This window comes from Boleophthalmus pectinirostris, unplaced genomic scaffold (assembly GCF_026225935.1).
Source record: "Boleophthalmus pectinirostris isolate CB_2022bp ecotype Guang Dong unplaced genomic scaffold, ASM2622593v1 HiC_scaffold_10, whole genome shotgun sequence".
NCBI classification, from domain to species: domain Eukaryota; kingdom Metazoa; phylum Chordata; class Actinopteri; order Gobiiformes; family Gobiidae; genus Boleophthalmus; species Boleophthalmus pectinirostris.
In genome coordinates this window covers 12,058,688-12,076,953 of record NW_026570971.1, presented here as the reverse complement: position 1 = coordinate 12,076,953, position 18,266 = coordinate 12,058,688, and the positions used below count along the sequence as shown (strand labels likewise).

The window sequence follows — 18,266 nt, the reverse complement described above, 5'->3', positions numbered from 1 at the left end:
TTAATTAATTGCACTAACATAAAAAAGATTATTCCATTATTGCACGCTTTGAATCATAATAGAATAGCTATTTGCACTAATCTCAGTCAGTTATATTTTATTACTGATAAAGGGGAATGTAAAGTATTGTGAATTGCAAAGTCACCTTTTATATGTCCCTACTGCTATCTGTAGTTGCTGTTATTCAGTTGTAATAAACTCAAGTCTAAAGACGCTCCGGCCTCATCTATGTCTGGGTTAACCTTATAAACAATATAAGAATATTACATGGTTAAGTAATTATGAGTAAATATTAAAATAGGAAGTGTAAACAAAATGTAGATTAATTTACCCTGTGACTGTTGTGGTCGTAGTGGTCACTTTGTCCCATGACATATATGACTGCAAACATATCTCACCATGCATGGACAAGTGTTTCGAGAAAATGAAATGTGTAAAGCAAAAACCTGTTATTATAATTATACATTCTATATATTTGTGTATTTTAATAGCCTGTGAATGAAAAAACATAATGCCCACTGGCCTCAAGTCAAACATTTTTAAAGCTTTAAAAGTCTGCATGCTTTTACTGCTCATGTTAGAAATCACGTTAAGTAGAATACTAGAATGAGTGTTTAATCGGCAATTACAAATTCAAGTTTTATATCAGAGAATTGTAGTATTTGCATAAACAACATCATTGGTAGATTTCCTAACAGTACTACGCTGGTTCACTGTTATAGGAGTAGCCGTCGATGTAGCCATGTCCATTGGTTCGTGCTTCTCCATTGAGAGCTGTCTCTCCAAACTTCTTCTTCTGAAGAAGAACAAAACCTTTCTGCAACTTGTGCTCCAATAACATGTGGTTCTGAGGTGGAAGTCCGAGACAGGCTCTGCAAAAACAACACAAATACTGGTGACTTTTATTTGCAATTATTAAAGGGACCATATTACAATTTTTTTTTAATCTATGTCATAATGTTGTTTCCTTATCAGAAACATAACCAGAGTTGTGTTTTGTTTTATTAACACACAAACTATGCATATTTAGGCTTCTCTCAAACAGTACATACACCTTCACTAAAATCATTTGGATGATTTCAGCCGTGGAAATGTCAACCTCTACTGAACAAAAGATAAAAGGAGCTATTAACTTGAAATCTATCACATGACATCACAAGATGAAAAAGACCATTTAGAGCTTTGGGGATGTAGACAGACTAAAAATAAAAAGTTACTTATGAAACAAAACACAACTGCGTTTATGTTTTTATGAAGTAACAATATTCTAACATGTCTTAAAGCTCACAAGAGTTAATTTTGTGTCATATTGGACCTTTAAGACCAGTGAATAGCATCTGAAACAAAAATACAATGTGGTCCAAACCTCATAATATTTTCAATGCACGCCCTCTGCTTGAAGAATGCATTGACCACTGGCGCCCCTGGTGGTACGAGGGGAGCCTTGCAGAGGAAGGCGAGCAGAGCCAGTACACTGTGGAAGGACTGCTCCTCCTGCTCTCCCTGCACACGCACACTCACACGCTCACACAGCTCTGTGAGGATCACCAGGTCCAGGATGATGGGGCTGGCCAGTAATGAGTCCTGTCAAATGGTGAAGAGGGAGGAATTACATAACACCCCAGATACATCTGCTCTCTCTGTATTCTGCTCAGAAACTGATCTAACTAGAAATGAAACTGCCTTTGACACTTTTCTGTTTGGATTAGCACAATACACAATATCCATCCAAAACATTCAGGATGATAGACTCGATGACTGAACTTTAATTAGAGCTGCACAATTAATCACAATCAAAAACAAGACAGCATTTTGAAGTCAGCTTGTTAAAAAAATGAAAATAAGATCTAAATTTTAAACTATTATCAAAACAAAATAGTCACAGTGTTTCCATATAAAAAATGACCTATCCTGTTCTAAAATCACCTTGAGCTTTATTAGAACTAGTGCACAGAATACATGAAAATATAAAAAAGTATTATAGTTTTGTGTTGTAAATGAGTCTTTGTTTAAAAAAAGAGGCTACATCTTGGTATTGAAACTGGTTTTGAGTATCAAGACCATTTCTTAATATCAGATTGGGTTAGAAATTTGTGTATCGCAATAAGTTATCATCTAAAATATTGCAGCTCTTTGTGGTTTATATGTATATTTACCTCTATAAACATCTGAATTACATAGCAAATCATAGTTCAGTTTTTCTCTCAGGGTTAATGTCAATTTCGAACAGATTCCTGATTGAAAACATAAATCGTAAATCAAAAAATTATATTATATTTTGTAACGGTGAAAGATGGCTTTGCCACGCTTTCAAGAAAAAATCAAATCTGATTACTTGTTTGTGCTTTATAAACAAAATTAAAGGTACGCACACCTGTTTGAACCCTTACCCAAAAAACATTCAAACCAGATTACTTTCATACAATGTAATGTGCCGATGATAGGTTAGATTACTCAATTAACCAAAAGACAGTTAAGATCATCATGTTAAAGATTTTTGCAAAAACTTCCAAACTCATTTTCACAATTTGACATTTTTTAGGTTTAAAAATGTACTTCCTGCATCCCCTGCATAGTCTTAGCAAGGACAGCTCGAGTTCATTATTGACATTTCTCTGTGGTTAGCCCTGGCGCCATCCAAATATTACAGAATTTGTCCTTTTTTAACATTATCACTTTCCTTTGTCCTACAAAACCGGTGCGCTATGCTCTTCCCATTTTATCTCGACCATCTTATCTCCAGACTGTCCTTCTTAGCTCACAGCAAAAAAGCCTGGCCAAAATTTAAGATATAAACACTTAAATCTATCAGAAAATGACTTAAAAGTAGTGAAACAGTCTGTCCATGCAGCAAGATAATTTAACTTGACAAGCTATCTTAAAATAAACAACCTCTAGACTAGAATTAAGCAGTCTCTGGTCTAGGAAGTAGATAATAAATCTGAAAACAAGATGAATAACCTGATATAATTTTAAAAATCTTGGCCAGATCAGAGAAATTTGCAGTGCTCCTATTTGAACCTCCAAGTCGAGCCTGAGTAGCCAATACAAAAGAACAGTGTTGAGGGAAATAACTTGGACACAGTAGCTCACACATCACAATATATTACACTAACAAAGACAAAAAATATATAAATGGAAATAATAAATATTAATAAATTGATATAAGTAATAAAAATATCTCTGCAATATATATATGTACAACTTTAGGACACGTTCTGACAATCCACATTTTTCTCTAACAACTGTTACCTAGGAAAAAAAAACTATTATCTGACAAATACATATATAAGAAAACACCTTTATTTTGGTGAAATAATCTTTAAGGCAGGCTTGTCAAACTATGGCCCACGGGCTAAATGCGGCCCTCAGACAATTTTTTCTTGGCCCTCAGGCTTCCAGGTGAACTGGCCCAAATTACCTTGCATCAATTAAAAACAAACTTTTTACTACCTTGATAAAGCCGATATTTAATATTTAGTGTGTGGTTTTAAGGATTTTTCAGGATATTTCAATTATACACTGTAATGAGCACCAGTTTACGGCCCTTGATTGGCCCTCTGCTTCGTCTTTGTTTAGATATGTGGCCCTTGATGAAAAAAGTTTGGACACCCCTGGTTTAAGGTATCAGAAAAAATGTGTTTCAAATGTTTGGCTAGAATTCTCCCCAGTGAGATGTCATCAGTTTTTAGGAACGCCTTACTTCCTGTAATTTATGACATATTTTTCAAACATTTTTCAATTTTTCTTGGCAAACTGCTTCTTGGTTGGTGTAAAAGTATCATTTATATTTACAACAGGTTTTATCCCACCAAATTAATAAACACCATATTAATAAATTAATAATGCTCTAAAGCACTTTGATGAGAAACACATATGGCTAATCAGACTGACCTCACAAGTGTTATGCAGGGCGATAGTATTGGTCCCGCCCATCATGATTTCCGACATGTACTCATCCATGGCGCGCTTGCTGTCACCCACGTACGGCACATACTTTATCACCACCTAAAAACACAACGCATTTTAGAAATTAGGATATGACCAGGTTAAATGGCCCTTATTATGCTATTTTCTGATCTGTTATAACGTTGTTGTCATCAAAAACAGACCTGGAGCTGTGTTTTGTTTCATTCATGTTTTCAAACTCCATACACCTTCACTAGAATCATTCATCAATCAATCAATCAAACTCTTCAAACTCTTCATGACATTAGTGAATCAGCATTTTGAGAATTGGAGATGATAATCCAGAATTACTCAAACATGTGTGAATGAAACAAAACACAACTCCAGTTATGTTTGTGATGAGGTAACATTATAACATGACTTAACGCTCACAAAAGTCAAATTTATGTAATGTAGGACCTTTAATACACATTATTTTTGGGCTTACACAGTGGTCAGGCTTCTCTCCGGGCTTGTACAGGACATGGTTGGACTGCACTATGTCGTCCACCACGTTGCTCTTGGAGATCTCTTTGGAGCGGAACTGCTGTGGAGCCGACAAGTTCTTGCCGTCGTTGTTGCCCAGGTGATTGTAGCTGACGATTGAGGTGGGCTGTCACAGAAAGAAATACAAACCGTTGTAACAGATGGTGTGTATTATTATTGTGTTCTTAGGCAAGACAAATAAAAATGTGATATATAAAATGGATCATTATAACATGTTATTTAGGCTGAAACATGGACGTGCAATCAGATTTGTGTTTTTCCATTGAGATGTGAAGTGAAGAAGATCTTTGGTCACCTCAGTTTAATTAGAGTTTAATGTGTGACAGAAATTTGTGATTTCATAGTCCCCTGTGAATTTTTGTTGTTGTAATCAGCCCCATTTGTTTTAATAGATGTTTAATAAATTTTTAATAAATGGCTAATCCATCTGTCAGTCACGCCCATATGAACTGCCCCAAGTAAAATATGCCATTTATTTTTGTTTATTGTTATAGTAAAGAAGTATTTATTTATTTTTGTATTATATCTATGTATTTACATTTTCTGTGCGTGTTCTATGCATTAAAGTCTGACTAAACATTCATTCATTTAACTCTTTAACTTTTAACATTTAACTCTTGGAGATTCATCGGTGACCAGACTCACATCTTTGTAAAGTATTGATGAAGTGTGTACTGTGGACCCAGGCACATTCTCACCTTGATGCCAGCGCTGACCAGGAAGTCCACCAGCACTGACTTGATCTTGGTCTGTCCTGATTTAAAGTCGTCTCCTCCGATGAACACTCCCCTCTGCACGGCCAGCTCCACGGCCCCGGGGACGAAGGTGTTCTGTGGGGATCCATTGATGAAGGCACAGCCCTCCAGGATACTGGCCACAGCGAATAGGGTGGAGGGAGACACCTCTGCCCCGGCCTAGGGGAAGCAAACAATTATACATTATGTTAAAATGTTGAATGAATGTGTTCATGTAGCGAAGTATATTTACTGGTAGGTTTGAAACATGTCTGAAAGCAGCAGCTAAAATTCAACCACCTCCTTGTGTTTGAACATAAAAAAATCATGCAACTGCTCCACTCCAACAGCACTGCCTCTCTTAAAGCACATTAGCACATTAGCACTTTAGTCCAATAAGATTAATTTGATCTTCCGAAAATGTATGTTAGTAGGTAATTTTTTCAGACCAAGAGTTTGTTTTCATACCTCTGTCTTTTTAATGTTGTGTTGTTTTAACACAAAAACTAGACATTCTTTTGAGCAGGGGTACTAAAAAAAAATCACATTCACAGGAGAGAAACAAACCTTTCCTTAATAGCTTTAGAATGATTTTGAATCTTTAGAATCAACTAAGCCCTGATGAAGACCAGTTTGGGCAAAACGTGTTGGCTTTGACTACCTAAATAAAGGCCTTTTAACTATATTTTTACTTCTTTGGAGTGAATAGATTTCATTGTGTTTAAAGTTTTGACCCTTTTTCCAAGAGCACCCTCTACTTGCTCCCACCGATTGGAACACCTGCAGCAAACTGCCACATTTTAGTTTTTTCTACAGCTTTAAAATGATCTTGAACTGTATCAGGACAAGTATAAGAGCACATAGACTAGTATACGACCATGGACCACTGTGGAACCTACCTGGACCACTGAAGGATTACATGGTATCGGAATAGATATTGGGTATCGAATTTATTCCTTAGTATTGAAATCGAGCTGGAAATTTTGACAACTCTACTCTCTTGTTCTAGTAAGTCTTTATTTATTTATTCATTTATTTATATAGTGCTTTTCAGACATTTTTGTCACAAAGATGCTTTACAGAGCATTACATTCAGCATTATTCATTCACTCATTCACTCTATGATGGTAAGATACTGTTGTAGCCACAGCTGCCCTGGGGCAGACTGACAGAAGCGTGGCTGCCATGCCAATCGGCGCCAACGGTCCCTCCGACCACCACTGTCACGCACACACCACTTTCATACTAATCAATGTGGGTGAAGTGTCGAGCCACCAGCACCAGTGCTAATTTCCACCTGGGCATAATCCCTGGGCAATCTAATCTAGGTCTTAAACTGTGAAATTAATTGCATTATCCTTCATTATATCAGTTGGTTTGTGATCAGTACTTTAGTTTTCCACAACAACATTCATGTACAATTCTGGTTCTAGTATGAGAATTTACCTGAATAGCTGCTAGTAGGTTGTCTGCAGTGTCATTAAGCCCTGGGGTGACATCACAGAAGCGCTCTGTATTCGCCGTCCACAGCACAATCACTTTGTCCACACCACTGGAGCTGCGGAAGTCTTTGACGTCAGCTCGGATCTGCTTCATCTACACGAGCAAATGCATTCTCTTGTATTATGTATGTAACAAAATGAACACAATATCCTGTATTGTATTATCTATATTTCCCACCTGCTCTGCTATAGTCCCCATGAGGACATTATCAGCTCGACTCTCCTGGTTAGCAGCGATGAAATCTGGATTATAAATGGACTTTCTGGGTTTCATTCGGCTCATGATTGGACGCAGCTGCTCCTGTAAGGCCCAGTCAAGCACCTCGGCTCGCTCCATTGCCCTCCCCAGATCCAAGGAGGAAATATCCCAGCCTAAAATGGTCAAAATTGCGAGGAAAAATCTAAAGAATGCAGTTTTTTTTATGAATGGAGACTTTCATTTCATTTTGTAGTCAAGAGTTACCATCAAAGACAATATCATTTGGGTGCACCATGGGTAAAAGATCGCGGAAGGGTATGTTGACGTCACCTTGTGGGTCAGAGCCTAGACACACAGTAGAGGACTGCAGTAGGGAGCCGTAGTAGTTTGCCTTCTTTTAGAAAAAGAATGAAAACAAAATTAAAAGAATCAAACACTAAGATTTTCTTCAATACTAAAGCCAGTATGAAAACTAGATACCATACAAACTGTAACAAAAATCACACAAAGACGACAAATCTGACTAGTTTTATATGGTCTTGTCCATCTCAGAACTAGTACAAGACCACCTGCTGATATGAAAGAACTCTCAGTATTTTGTGTTGAAAATTTCATGCTTGGATTTTTTAGGATTGTGGAGGCAAAATTGGTGATAAAAACAAGTATCAAGACTTTTTAAATTCCAGTACTGTGACAACACTAGTACAGTCTAATTGCGCAATGACCACATCACAATTGGGACTATACCTGGAGCTAAATCTGGACTAGACCAGGACTGAACCAGAACTAGAATGGAACAAACCAAATGGGCCTGTCATGCAAAAAATGTAAGAAGCATGATATACTGAAATGATAGATGACAAACAATACTAATGAAATATATTCATGCCACTGAAATCCCAAAAATCTACTCCAAACTTTAAAAAAAAGATCTGAATGAAAGCAAAATTGGTGATAAAAACAAGTATCAAGACTTTTTAAATTCCAGTACTGTGACAACACTAAACTTAAAAAAAAAGACCTGAATGAAACACAGTAGGTAGTTTTAATCTATAATAGTATAATAGTAGAAGTCGTCTACAGGTGGATTGCAAGAGATTTTTTTTGGTCGCCTTGTCATGATCTGCATGTAGCTCTGCAATATACAGTTCGGACACATGAGAGAGCGGGTGACTATTTTTTTCCAATATTGCTGGTTCACATGAATGTTGAAAAGTTAAAGAAATGGGCAACATTTAATGTCCAAATAGGCGACTTATGGATCCTTTTATTGCGGGTTCAGTTACTGTTTTTTATTGTTTAAAACGTGAGTAATACTAATTGTTCAGAGAGACACAATCACTCAGTCAACAATAAAATATCCTCATTAATGTTCAATAATGGTCAAATCCACCTTTATTTTGTGATTTATGAATAGTCTATTGATTTGGGTGGCGATGGCTTGTGACTTTTAAAATCCCCAGAAAAAAAGTTTGGGAAACACTGATCGACAGCACACATTATTGTATAAAAATTGTAAAACACCCCACACTACTACAAAGAAAATGTACTCATGATAAATATTGCCCCCCAAAAACTATTGTTCCAGCAGGTCTAAGAAGAGGTCTAAACAACATAAGTATGAACGCACTCTAAGGCTAAATTACTATTTGCAGCAAGAAGCAGGAGCAAGATTTTCAATGGAAAGTTCCTATATTACATAAGGATCAGAGTGGAGCCTTATAGGGGCATAATATGAAGTGTGGATACAGTCTGACAGTCTAATGAACATGACAGAATGAACTTAGAATCAGTGACAGTCTATTACAGGCACAGGGCTATATTTATAAAACGGGGTGAGGGCTCTAGTGGTTTTTAGCAGCCTAATTAGGATTGACTAATTGTTTAGTTATTGTAATAGTCCAAGAGCAGTAATAAGTAAGTAGATAATTAAGAATAAGAGATACATGTGCCTGCCATAATCTCACATGTTATTAGGAACGTGATGAGAAACCCATCCATCCATCCATTTTCGTCCGCTTATCCGGGGCTGGGTCGTGGGGGCAGCAGCCTAAGCAGGGACTCCCAGACTTCCTTCACCCCAGACACGTCCTTCAGCTCCTCCGGGGGGACCCCAAGGCGTTCCCAGGCCAGCCGAGAGACATAGTCCCTCCAACGTGTCCTGGGTCTTCCCCGGGGCCTCCTCCCGGCGGGACATGCCCGGAACACCTCCCGAGGGAGGCGCCCAGGAGGCATCCGGAACAGATGCCCGAGCCACCTCAACTGGCTCCTCTCGACGTGGAGGACAGCGGCTCTACTCCGAGCTCCTCCTGTGTGACTGAGCTCCTCACCCTATCTCTAAGGGAGCGCCCAGCCACCCTGCGGAGGAAACCCATTTCGAGCGCTTGTATCCGTGATCTTGTCCTTTCGGTCACTACCCAGAGCTCATGACCATAGGTGAGAGTAGGAACGAAGACTGACCGGTAAATAGATAAACCCTCTTCACCACAACGGTCCGATACAGCGACCGCATCACTGCCGAAGCTGCACCGATCCGCCTGTCAATCTCATGTTCCGTCCTTCCCTCACTCGTGAACAAGACCCCGAGATACTTGAACTCCTCCACTTGAGGCATAGACTCCCCACCCACCCAGAGAGGGCAAGCCACCTTTTTCCGGTCGAGAACCATGGCCTCGGACTTAGAAGAGCTGATCTTCATCCCAGCCACTTCACACTCGGCTGCAAACCGCCCCAGTGCACATTGCAGGTCCTGGTTCGATGAAGCCAACAGGACAACATCATCCGCAAACAGCAGAGATGAGATCCTGTGGTCCCCAAACCAGACCCCCTCCAGCCCCTGACTGTGCCTAGAAATTCTGTCCATAAATACAATGAACAGAACCGGTGACAAAGGGCAGCCCTGGCGGTGATGAGCAACGTCATTTTTAAAACAGAACAGTTCACAATGTACTCAGAGCTGCAAACAGAGCCTTGACTCCTACAAGTTTTTCACCAATCCAGAGTGTTTAATTTAATGCAACTGTCCCATGTCCTAAAGTCTTTTGTTTGTCCTGAAGTCTGTCCAATGTCTTAAAGCCTGTCCTATATCCTAAAGCCTGTTCTATGTTCTAAAGACGGTCCCATGTTCTAAAATCTGTCCTATGTCTGCAAACTCAGAGGTCCAGTCACTGTGGAGAGAGAAAGAGTGAGAGAGATACTTTATTGTTCCCAAGGCAAATTGCTGCTTAAGCAAAACATCAATTTGCAACAACACTTCAACAGTTTAGATAGCTCACTTGACGCAGAGGTGCGCGAACTTTCATTTATATATTAGTTTTATGGCAGAAATAATACACGCACTTCCCAATGCTGTTTTTCACTTTACACTGGCAGTTTAGCTCCAGGATTGATAACTGAGGCCCTTGGGCTGCAGTCACAGACACTTCTAATGCTTTTTTTTGTGATCAATATTTGTCATGAAGCGATGGTAATATCAGGAAAAAAAGAACACGAGAAACTACAGAAATAACAGGGGCTTAAGGAAGAGCTGGAGAAGGCCTGGAAAGTGAAGGCATCAATGTGCCTGTGGTGATCAGAGCACTCGAGACAGTAACACCCAAACTGGAAGAGTGGCTACAGCAGATACCAGGAAAAACAACAGACATTTCAGTGCAGAAAAGTGCAGTACTAGGAACAGCAAAGATACTGTGCAGAACTATAAAGCTCCCAGGCCTCAATGAATGAATGAATTTGACATTCTTTGTTTGATGTTGTGTTTGTCAGGATCCAGCTGTCCAACATGGTGGAGCATGTGCAGCTCTTCTCTGAAAGCTTTTTCGTCTCCCTCTTCGCCCCTTTTTCCCTCCGTGATTTTGACTGCCACAGCCTTTGGTGTATTTAGGCTTGAAGCAGTGCAGGACTTTTCCATAAACCTCTTCACCAAGGAGCTGCAGGTTTCTGTACCCCTGGATGATATTTGGCAGTGGTTCTGACATATTTGTGTACGTTTTACAAGCTTGTGTAAGTGACCTTCTACGTTCGATGAGTCTATGAAAATGTGTCTATATATACTGTGAAAATGTGTCTATATATACTGTGAAAATGTGTCTATATTTATTGTGAAAATGTGTCTATATATACTGTGAAAATGGCTCTATATTTACTCAGATTCAGACTCTGTTCAGCTCTCATGGCACAAGATCTCATCCCACCCCACTGGAGAACTAGACAAATGTCTTGTTGATCTGTTTATAGCCCCTTCAGGTGGCAATATAGCATAAACCTTACCAATATATATATTTTTTTTAATTCTCTTTACTTGCTAATTTGCTATTTACTTTTTTTTTTCTAAAGTGTCCACTGTCTTAGTAACAAGAGCAATGATGCTAAAGATGAGGCCATATGTTTCCACAATTATTAGTACTGATGTGATGTTGATGTAATCTCTCATTTTTCCGTGGTATATTATCAGACAAATCATCTAGTCTTTCTTTAGACAGCAGAATGTTATTACACCTGTGATCCCATAGTCCAAGGACACTAGTCTATGTGGTCTTATACTTGTGCTGACAGAGCTCCAGATCATTCTAAACCCTATTGTGAACTTTACTACATTTATGGCGGTCACTGTGTGTTGTAAAATATTGGCAATGGCAAATAAATCCACGCTGAATGATCCTTACTGCCCTGTTTCTCTGTTACCTTGACTCCAGTCTTGGTTCTCCACGTTAGCTGCAGTTTGTTGGCGAGTACCGCAGCAGTGACGGTGGTGCCATTGTTGCCTCCCCAACCCACCAGCATCACTCCGAGCCTGGGCACGTGGCTCTGTGTCCGGAAGGTCATCTGAGTGTTGCGTGGGGTCACCTATAAAGAATAAACATGTAGTGAATTTGGCCGTATTAGCTCTGAAATATTGTCCTCTTCCTGACCACGCTGTTTTGCTCAATATGTGATTTATTTCTAGATTTCATATCAGTAACTTCTACAGGACAGTATGTTTAATTGACATGAGACTAAATATATCACTTGTGTTTGTTAATCTAATTTTTGTTTGGTCAGATAAACAAGGATGGGCAGAAGGACGGTTTTTGGTTGGAGAAACTATAGGGGTGCTGTGTTCTTCAATGGTGGTGCACACTTAACTTTATCATTTTGAGCTTTTTATGGACGTGAAGGCACCAACACACCGACCATGTTTGCTTTGCTGTTTTCAACAATGTAGTTTAAATGTAGTTAGCACCTTGTAGCAGAGGTGGAGACTTGTAAGTCGTGATTTTGACTTGAGTCACTATTTTTAGGACTTGAGATATGGAGTGAGAAAGCTGTCAAAAATATTTGTGCGTATAAAATAGAAATCCGTGGCGTGATGTTAGCAAACTGGCTACCACTATGTTATCTAACATATAGGTGCAATTTCCCATTCAAAGGAGGTGTTTCTACACAATATTATACAGCAGCGTTCGGTTCCTGAATTCAAGACATTTTTACAATAGATTTTAATTAACCCACTTGTTGGTCGCTGTTGTAGCTCCTTGTGCTATTACTCTGTTTTTACCCTCTGCTACAAACTTGAGCATGCGCAGTCTTGATCTTGATCGATGTTTCTTCTGCTCGATGGATAATGTCTGTGAAGTGATGAGGTATTTTTGACAGTAAAATTCCGTCTGTGAATTCGTATTCGTACTGATGAAAGCGTAATCGTAAATTTTCATTTCGTGATTGTAATTCATGACGTCGTAATTTTTCAATTCGTATTCTGATGGATAAAATACACACAATATATTTTATGTACGACTGGACTCATTTGAGAGTTTACAAATATTTATTTTATGCGCATCTACAGCCAAATATGCACGGATTTCCCAAATACGCACGGATTTCTATTTTATGCGCACAAATATTTTTGACAGCTTTCTTAATCCATATTGAGACTTGACTTGATAAAATGGACTAAGACTTGGGACTCGATTTGGACTTGAGGCCTGTGACTTGAGAAGACTTGAGAAGTTCTTTTAAATCTGAATTCTTTCTATTCTGACCATAATGATTCACACTAAAATCTTGTCAAAACATTTAAAAAGGAAAAATTTACATTTCATCAACTCTTATATTCTCTATAAATGCTCATATATAAATATACTATGATTTTTTTTTTAAGTACAATTTAGTTTAAAATTCAAATAAATTGCAAAAATCTAAGCTATATTTGGTGTTTTGGTTTAAAGACTTGAAATGACTTGAAGCTCAAAGCAGACGACCTGGACTTGACTTGGACTTATGGACCAGTAACTCAAGACTTGGACTTGCCTGTATTTGAATTGGGACTTGACTTGGACTTGAGGTCAAAGACTTGAGACGTACAGTATATGAGACTTGCAAAACAACGACTTGATCCCACCTCTGCCTTGTAGTGATTTATAAAACCTAATATGGAGTTTATTTTTGCTTTGATTGGTCAGAGTGATGGTTAAATATCATAGAAGAAACTTAATAATATGTGAAAATGACAGAAATCCTTAAAATGTTGGCAAATAAAAACTAATTGGCTGTAACAGTAGCTTGGGAGCAGTAATAGGTGTTTATATCTGCTTACCGTGATGTGGTCGCCCTCTCTGTGAACAGCTGTGCTCTGGTACACATAATCTGCCTCAATGTGAGTGTCTGTGTAGCTCACATGAGGGCTGTTTATGTGGATCTTCACTGACATGGCTGATGCTCCTGCACACAGAGGTCAAGACTTAAGCGTTAGGGTTTGTTCTTTATTGCGTAAAATTGAGTCTTGTGAGCGTTAAGCCATGTTGGAATGCTCTTACCTCCTCAAAAACATACCAGGAGCTGTCTTTTGTTTCATTCATACATGTTTAAGTCATTCTTTTTTTCAGTTTGTCTGCATCTCCAAAGCTCAAAATGCTCAGTTCCACCTTGTGAAGTCATGAAGCAGTAATTTACAAGTTAACAGCTCCTTACCTTTAGTTCTGAAGAGATTAGGAACTCCAAGGGTGAAAGTCCTGATTCTAGTGAAGTGTGAAAAATCCCTCAGTCATCCAGGTAGAATCCATGGCAAAGGAGAAATTCAGTTTGTCGACTGGACAAAAGTTAGTTTGGTCAAAGCTGCTTCTTCAGTTCTGGACTAAAGAAGCAGCTTAACTTCTGCGAAACGTTTTTGACCAAACTAACTTTTGTCCAGTGGACAAATTTGTCATTTGCCATGGATTCTAGTGAAGGTGTTTATAAGAACACAGTGGAGTGCTGACTGTATTACCACATGACATCACAAGGTGGAACAGAGATTATTTTCTGTTTAAGAGAAAAAAATAAACCTAAACATACGGTGTTGTTCTTTCACACATGTTTGTGTTAAACATGTGTGAATGAAACACAAATTCCAGGTATATTTTCATGAGGAAACAACATTATAACAAAGATTATCATAAAGAAAATAGCATAATATTGTGCTTTAAGGGTTATACTGGCAAACAAAGCACACCCAAACTCAGAAAAGAGATATACGTTATATAGTACCTATAGTTAAACAATTATAAACATTCCATACCAACCCAATGTTGTTTGCACCCAAAACATAAACAACAGGCATTTAAGTAATCCTTCCTGTTTGGTGGGGTCTCTGTTTACTGAACACACCAGGCTGATTATAACTGATCCACTCAGACTCTTTCAGGTCTTTCACATGACCTCACAATGCATGCCAATACATTAGGCGAGGCTTAAAATCCCTTTATTCATTATTATTACATTCATTTTTGTGCACACATGTCTGATAGCATCATGCTGCTACTACCTGTGCTCTCTTTTGTCACCTGCAGAGGGTGACAAACTCCTGTTCTAGGATTTTGCCACGGGCTCAAAATAACGCGTTTTCCATGCATGAGCCAAATGGTATTTCAAGTTAGGAACCCCAAGGGAAATGTGTCAAAGCAAATGTCAGAATAAAGAAGCCAGGGAATAACATAAGATGATCACAAAACCAAGCCTGATACTACAAGTAATATAAAAAATAATCTTAAACAATCTGGGACTAGCGTTGGCAGCATTGTCTCTGCTATCCCTTTCAGTCTAAAGTTAGCAGAGTAAATCTACACGTGGAGACATAACCCATTTTAGGAGCTGGATCCAAATGCACAATATAGCCGCAAGCGGCAATGATCGGCCCTTGCGCGTGCTTACGCCGCGCCCCGCAAACACCGCACCTCACACTGACCCTAATAAGCCTAAGCTTAAACCTTACCCTAATCATAATCCTAACCATAGCTCCAACCCTAGCCCTAAAAATCTTAATTTAACCCTGCAAATTTCAAAATTTGGCAAATTTTTTTTATCCAAGATGGCGGACTTCCGGTTTGTAAATGGGCGTGGTCACAATATTAATTTTTGTTCTTATTGCCATGATGCATCTGGCTACCAAATTTGGTTTGGCTACGCCAACGTTTGTGTAAGGACGTCCCATTGGCAAGGATACAATTTTGGCTTGCTGCCATGGCAACACAATGTAAACGGGATGTGAGCATCATTGAGTTTTTTAATCGAGACCATGTCACAAATGTGGATACCAAATTTTGAATATCTGTGACAAATAAAACCTTATTTTTACATACAAATTTTCTAGGGGGCACTATTGCACCCATTTTTTGTATTTTCTTACATCAATCTGGTCAGGGTGTGAACCCACGATTAAAATTTGAGTGAAATCAGCCAAAGTTTGTGCAAATTGCTAGGTGGCGCTATTGCACCCACTTTACTTACATCAGTCTGTTCAGGGTTGAGGTGTGAACTCAGGATTTAAATTTGAGTGAAATCGGCCAAAGTTTGTGCAAATTATCAGTCGTCGAAGTTTGATGGTGAGCCCTAAAAACGAACCCGAAATTTGCACCGTTGCCACGGCAACACCGTTTGACCTTTTAAAAAGCTTTTAACAACTTTTAATGTCCCACTTGTCTAGATGATACAGAATGATTCTGTCTGGGTCAAACGCCCTAGGAAGAGTTCGTTTAAGTACGAGGACAGGTCGCACGATCAATCCAATATGGCCGACTTCCTGCTGGTTGCTGAGCAACCGCGTAATATACTTTTTTTGTTCCTATTCCCATGATGCATCTGTGTACCAAATTTGGTTTGGGTACGCCAAAGTTTTTTTGGGTGTCCTATTGGCGAGGGCAGATGTTTGGCCTGTCGCCATGGCAACACGATGGGAAATGGCATGGAGTCGCCATTGACTTTTTTGATCAAGATCATGTCATGAATCTGTGTACCAAATTTTATGTCTACAACAAAGTAAATGTTTGCAGTACCATGCAATTTCCCTAGGGGACGCTATTGCGCCCATCTGAGATTTTCTTATATAAATCTGTTCAGGGTCGAGGTGTCAATCAACGATTCAAATTTGAGTGAAATCGGCCAAAGTTTAGTGCCAGAATTTGTAGATTTTACCAATGGAGAGGTTATGTCATCGCTATGGCAACGCCATAAAAAATATGACATGGGTGTCACTGACTTTTGGATCAGGATGCCAAAATGGAATATTGTGCATAATTTCAGAAATTTTTGAGCAACTATTTGGGAACAAATGATTTTCTTCCATATTAAATTTTATTTCAATCTATAGGGGGCGCTAATGCGCCAAATTAATAATTTTCACATTAAGTAGCTTCAGGGCAGAGAGTTTAACAACTATTTCAAATTTCAATGAAATCAGAGTTCGTTTGAGCAAATGGGAGCAATTTGTAAATCTCCTAAATTTGTGCATTTTTTGTTGCTTCACTGCTCAGAGATCGTGAGACGTGTGTGAAAAATGTGGATAAGTTTTGATGTTCCACGTCTTATAATGTGGACCAAATTTGAGCTCGTTCGGGTGAACGCCCTCGGAGGAGTTCGTAAAAGCTTAGCAAACTTTCGGCCAATATTGCTGCCCCCTAGTGGAGCGCACGGTGTTGGCGTAATAATATTTTTTCCTTGTCTTGACATGATCGACTTCTGTGTCAAATTTCATGATTGTACATACACATTTTTTTGTGTGTCATTCGTATTCCCTAATGCATTTTTGAGTCGTTTGGTGGCGCTGACGAGCCATTTTATTTATGTTTGAAAAATGGAAATAGCCAAAACGTAGGGAAACACGAGTTTTACCAGATGGCAAAATTTCCAGGACTTGTTATTATTGTTTAGTGGGTGAAAAATGGGTGAGTTGGTTAGGAGAAAAATAAGAAGAAAGAAGAAAGAAAGAATAATATTCTGATGCGACATTTTCGGAAAACTCTGGCGCATTGCTACGTGATGGCGCAGTTGTAGAGGATGGATTCACACGTCATTAGAACCTTCGTCATTAGAACCTTCGTGTTAACATTAGCGTTAAAAAAGCTATGCAAAAATGCTCACACCGTTTCAAAAGCGACAACCCACACTGACCCTACAGCCTCAAGGCAACGTGCATGTCACTGCATGAATGAGGTCTGGTTCGGCTACTTACAGTCGCTCCCGAGAAGGACAATGTATCTCCCCTCGAAAGCAACGCTTAAAAACGCATTCGTGAATTACACTGGACAATGGCACTTTGCATAATTGCTACACACGATAAATTGTAAATCTATAAACCCACCTGTAATAGGCGTTGTGTCGCTCCACAGCTTTGAATGAAGAGCTCGCTGCTGAGTTCAGATGGTGCGGCGCGCGTTAAAAGCTCCTCACGTACCGTCATGAGGTGAGCGTCTGTTGGTGAGCGCTGGCCAATCAGAACAACTCACACCTTTACCATATTAGGAGTGGAGCAGAGTACATCCGAAAGATTCTGGGTAAAATACATTTAATATATTTTTCGAGGTATTTATGCACGTATCCTTTTGATCTAGGATTAGAAATATTATATTATAAAATATTATTTACAGAAGAATAATTTATGTTGATATATATATATATATATTTTTTTTGTCAGCTGTTGCAGGTCGTTGCCTCACTTTTCCAAGAAAGCTCCACAAACCTTGTGAACTGGGTGTGTCAATTAATCTTTAGGCTGTATGTAAAACAGCAAGCATCTCCTGCAGAGGACAAAAGTTAAAAGTTATCGCCACGGTGAGAGGTAGGTCAGAGGTTCAGAACGTGTACATGCAGCCTATCCTGGTAGGCTATTTGAGTAACATAATGTCATGATTTAACAACTTGAATAGTACCCTATAACTGGCTATGTTAAAGGCATGGTATTATAATATTTATGGTTTATAAAAGGAACAACTTTGGTTGCCAGTGCCTCAGCCTGCATAGAGGATAAATGCATTTCCCTCACTATGTGAACAGGCCATGCAGAGGCTGCACAGATCAGAGAAAGTCCTTTCAGGTTTAAACCAACCGGATTTCAAAAGTTCTGGAAACGCACATATGAGACTGGTGTGA

At 39.0% G+C, this 18,266-nt stretch overlaps 1 protein-coding gene across 2 annotated transcripts; it reads right to left on the bottom strand.

Annotated features, from left to right (window-relative positions):
- Positions 1 to 599: 599 nt before the first annotated feature.
- On the bottom strand, positions 600 to 17,591 carry LOC110155585 (inositol-3-phosphate synthase 1-A). 2 transcript variants are annotated; one of them, XM_020919718.2, is made up of 11 exons: positions 17,479 to 17,591; positions 13,462 to 13,586; positions 11,571 to 11,732; positions 7,155 to 7,284; positions 6,870 to 7,063; positions 6,636 to 6,785; positions 5,154 to 5,369; positions 4,397 to 4,561; positions 3,895 to 4,008; positions 1,367 to 1,584; positions 600 to 872 (listed from the first exon to the last, which is right to left on the bottom strand). In XM_020919718.2, the coding sequence occupies exons 2-11, from the start codon at positions 13,573 to 13,575 to the stop codon at positions 701 to 703; spliced, it is 1,635 nt and encodes a 544-aa protein (XP_020775377.1). In that variant the 5' UTR covers positions 13,576 to 13,586; positions 17,479 to 17,591; the 3' UTR covers positions 600 to 700. The 2 variants fall into 2 exon arrangements, with proteins under 2 accessions (XP_020775377.1, XP_055014647.1); XM_055158672.1 differs by having other exon boundaries at positions 7,155 to 7,281.
- Between the last annotated feature and the right edge of the window lie 675 nt (positions 17,592 to 18,266).

Bases quoted from the DNA above. Each gene is read 5' to 3' on its own strand.
- LOC110155585 (XM_020919718.2), bottom strand. From the start codon at position 13,575: ATGTCAGTGAAGATCCACATAAACAGCCCTCATGTGAGCTACACAGAC. The intron at 11,733-13,461 runs GTAAGCAGATAT...TATTCTTTATAG, and splicing joins GAGAGGGCGACCACATCACG to GTGACCCCACGCAACACTCA. The intron at 7,064-7,154 runs GTAACTCTTGAC...TGACCATTTTAG, and splicing joins AAATGATATTGTCTTTGATG to GCTGGGATATTTCCTCCTTG.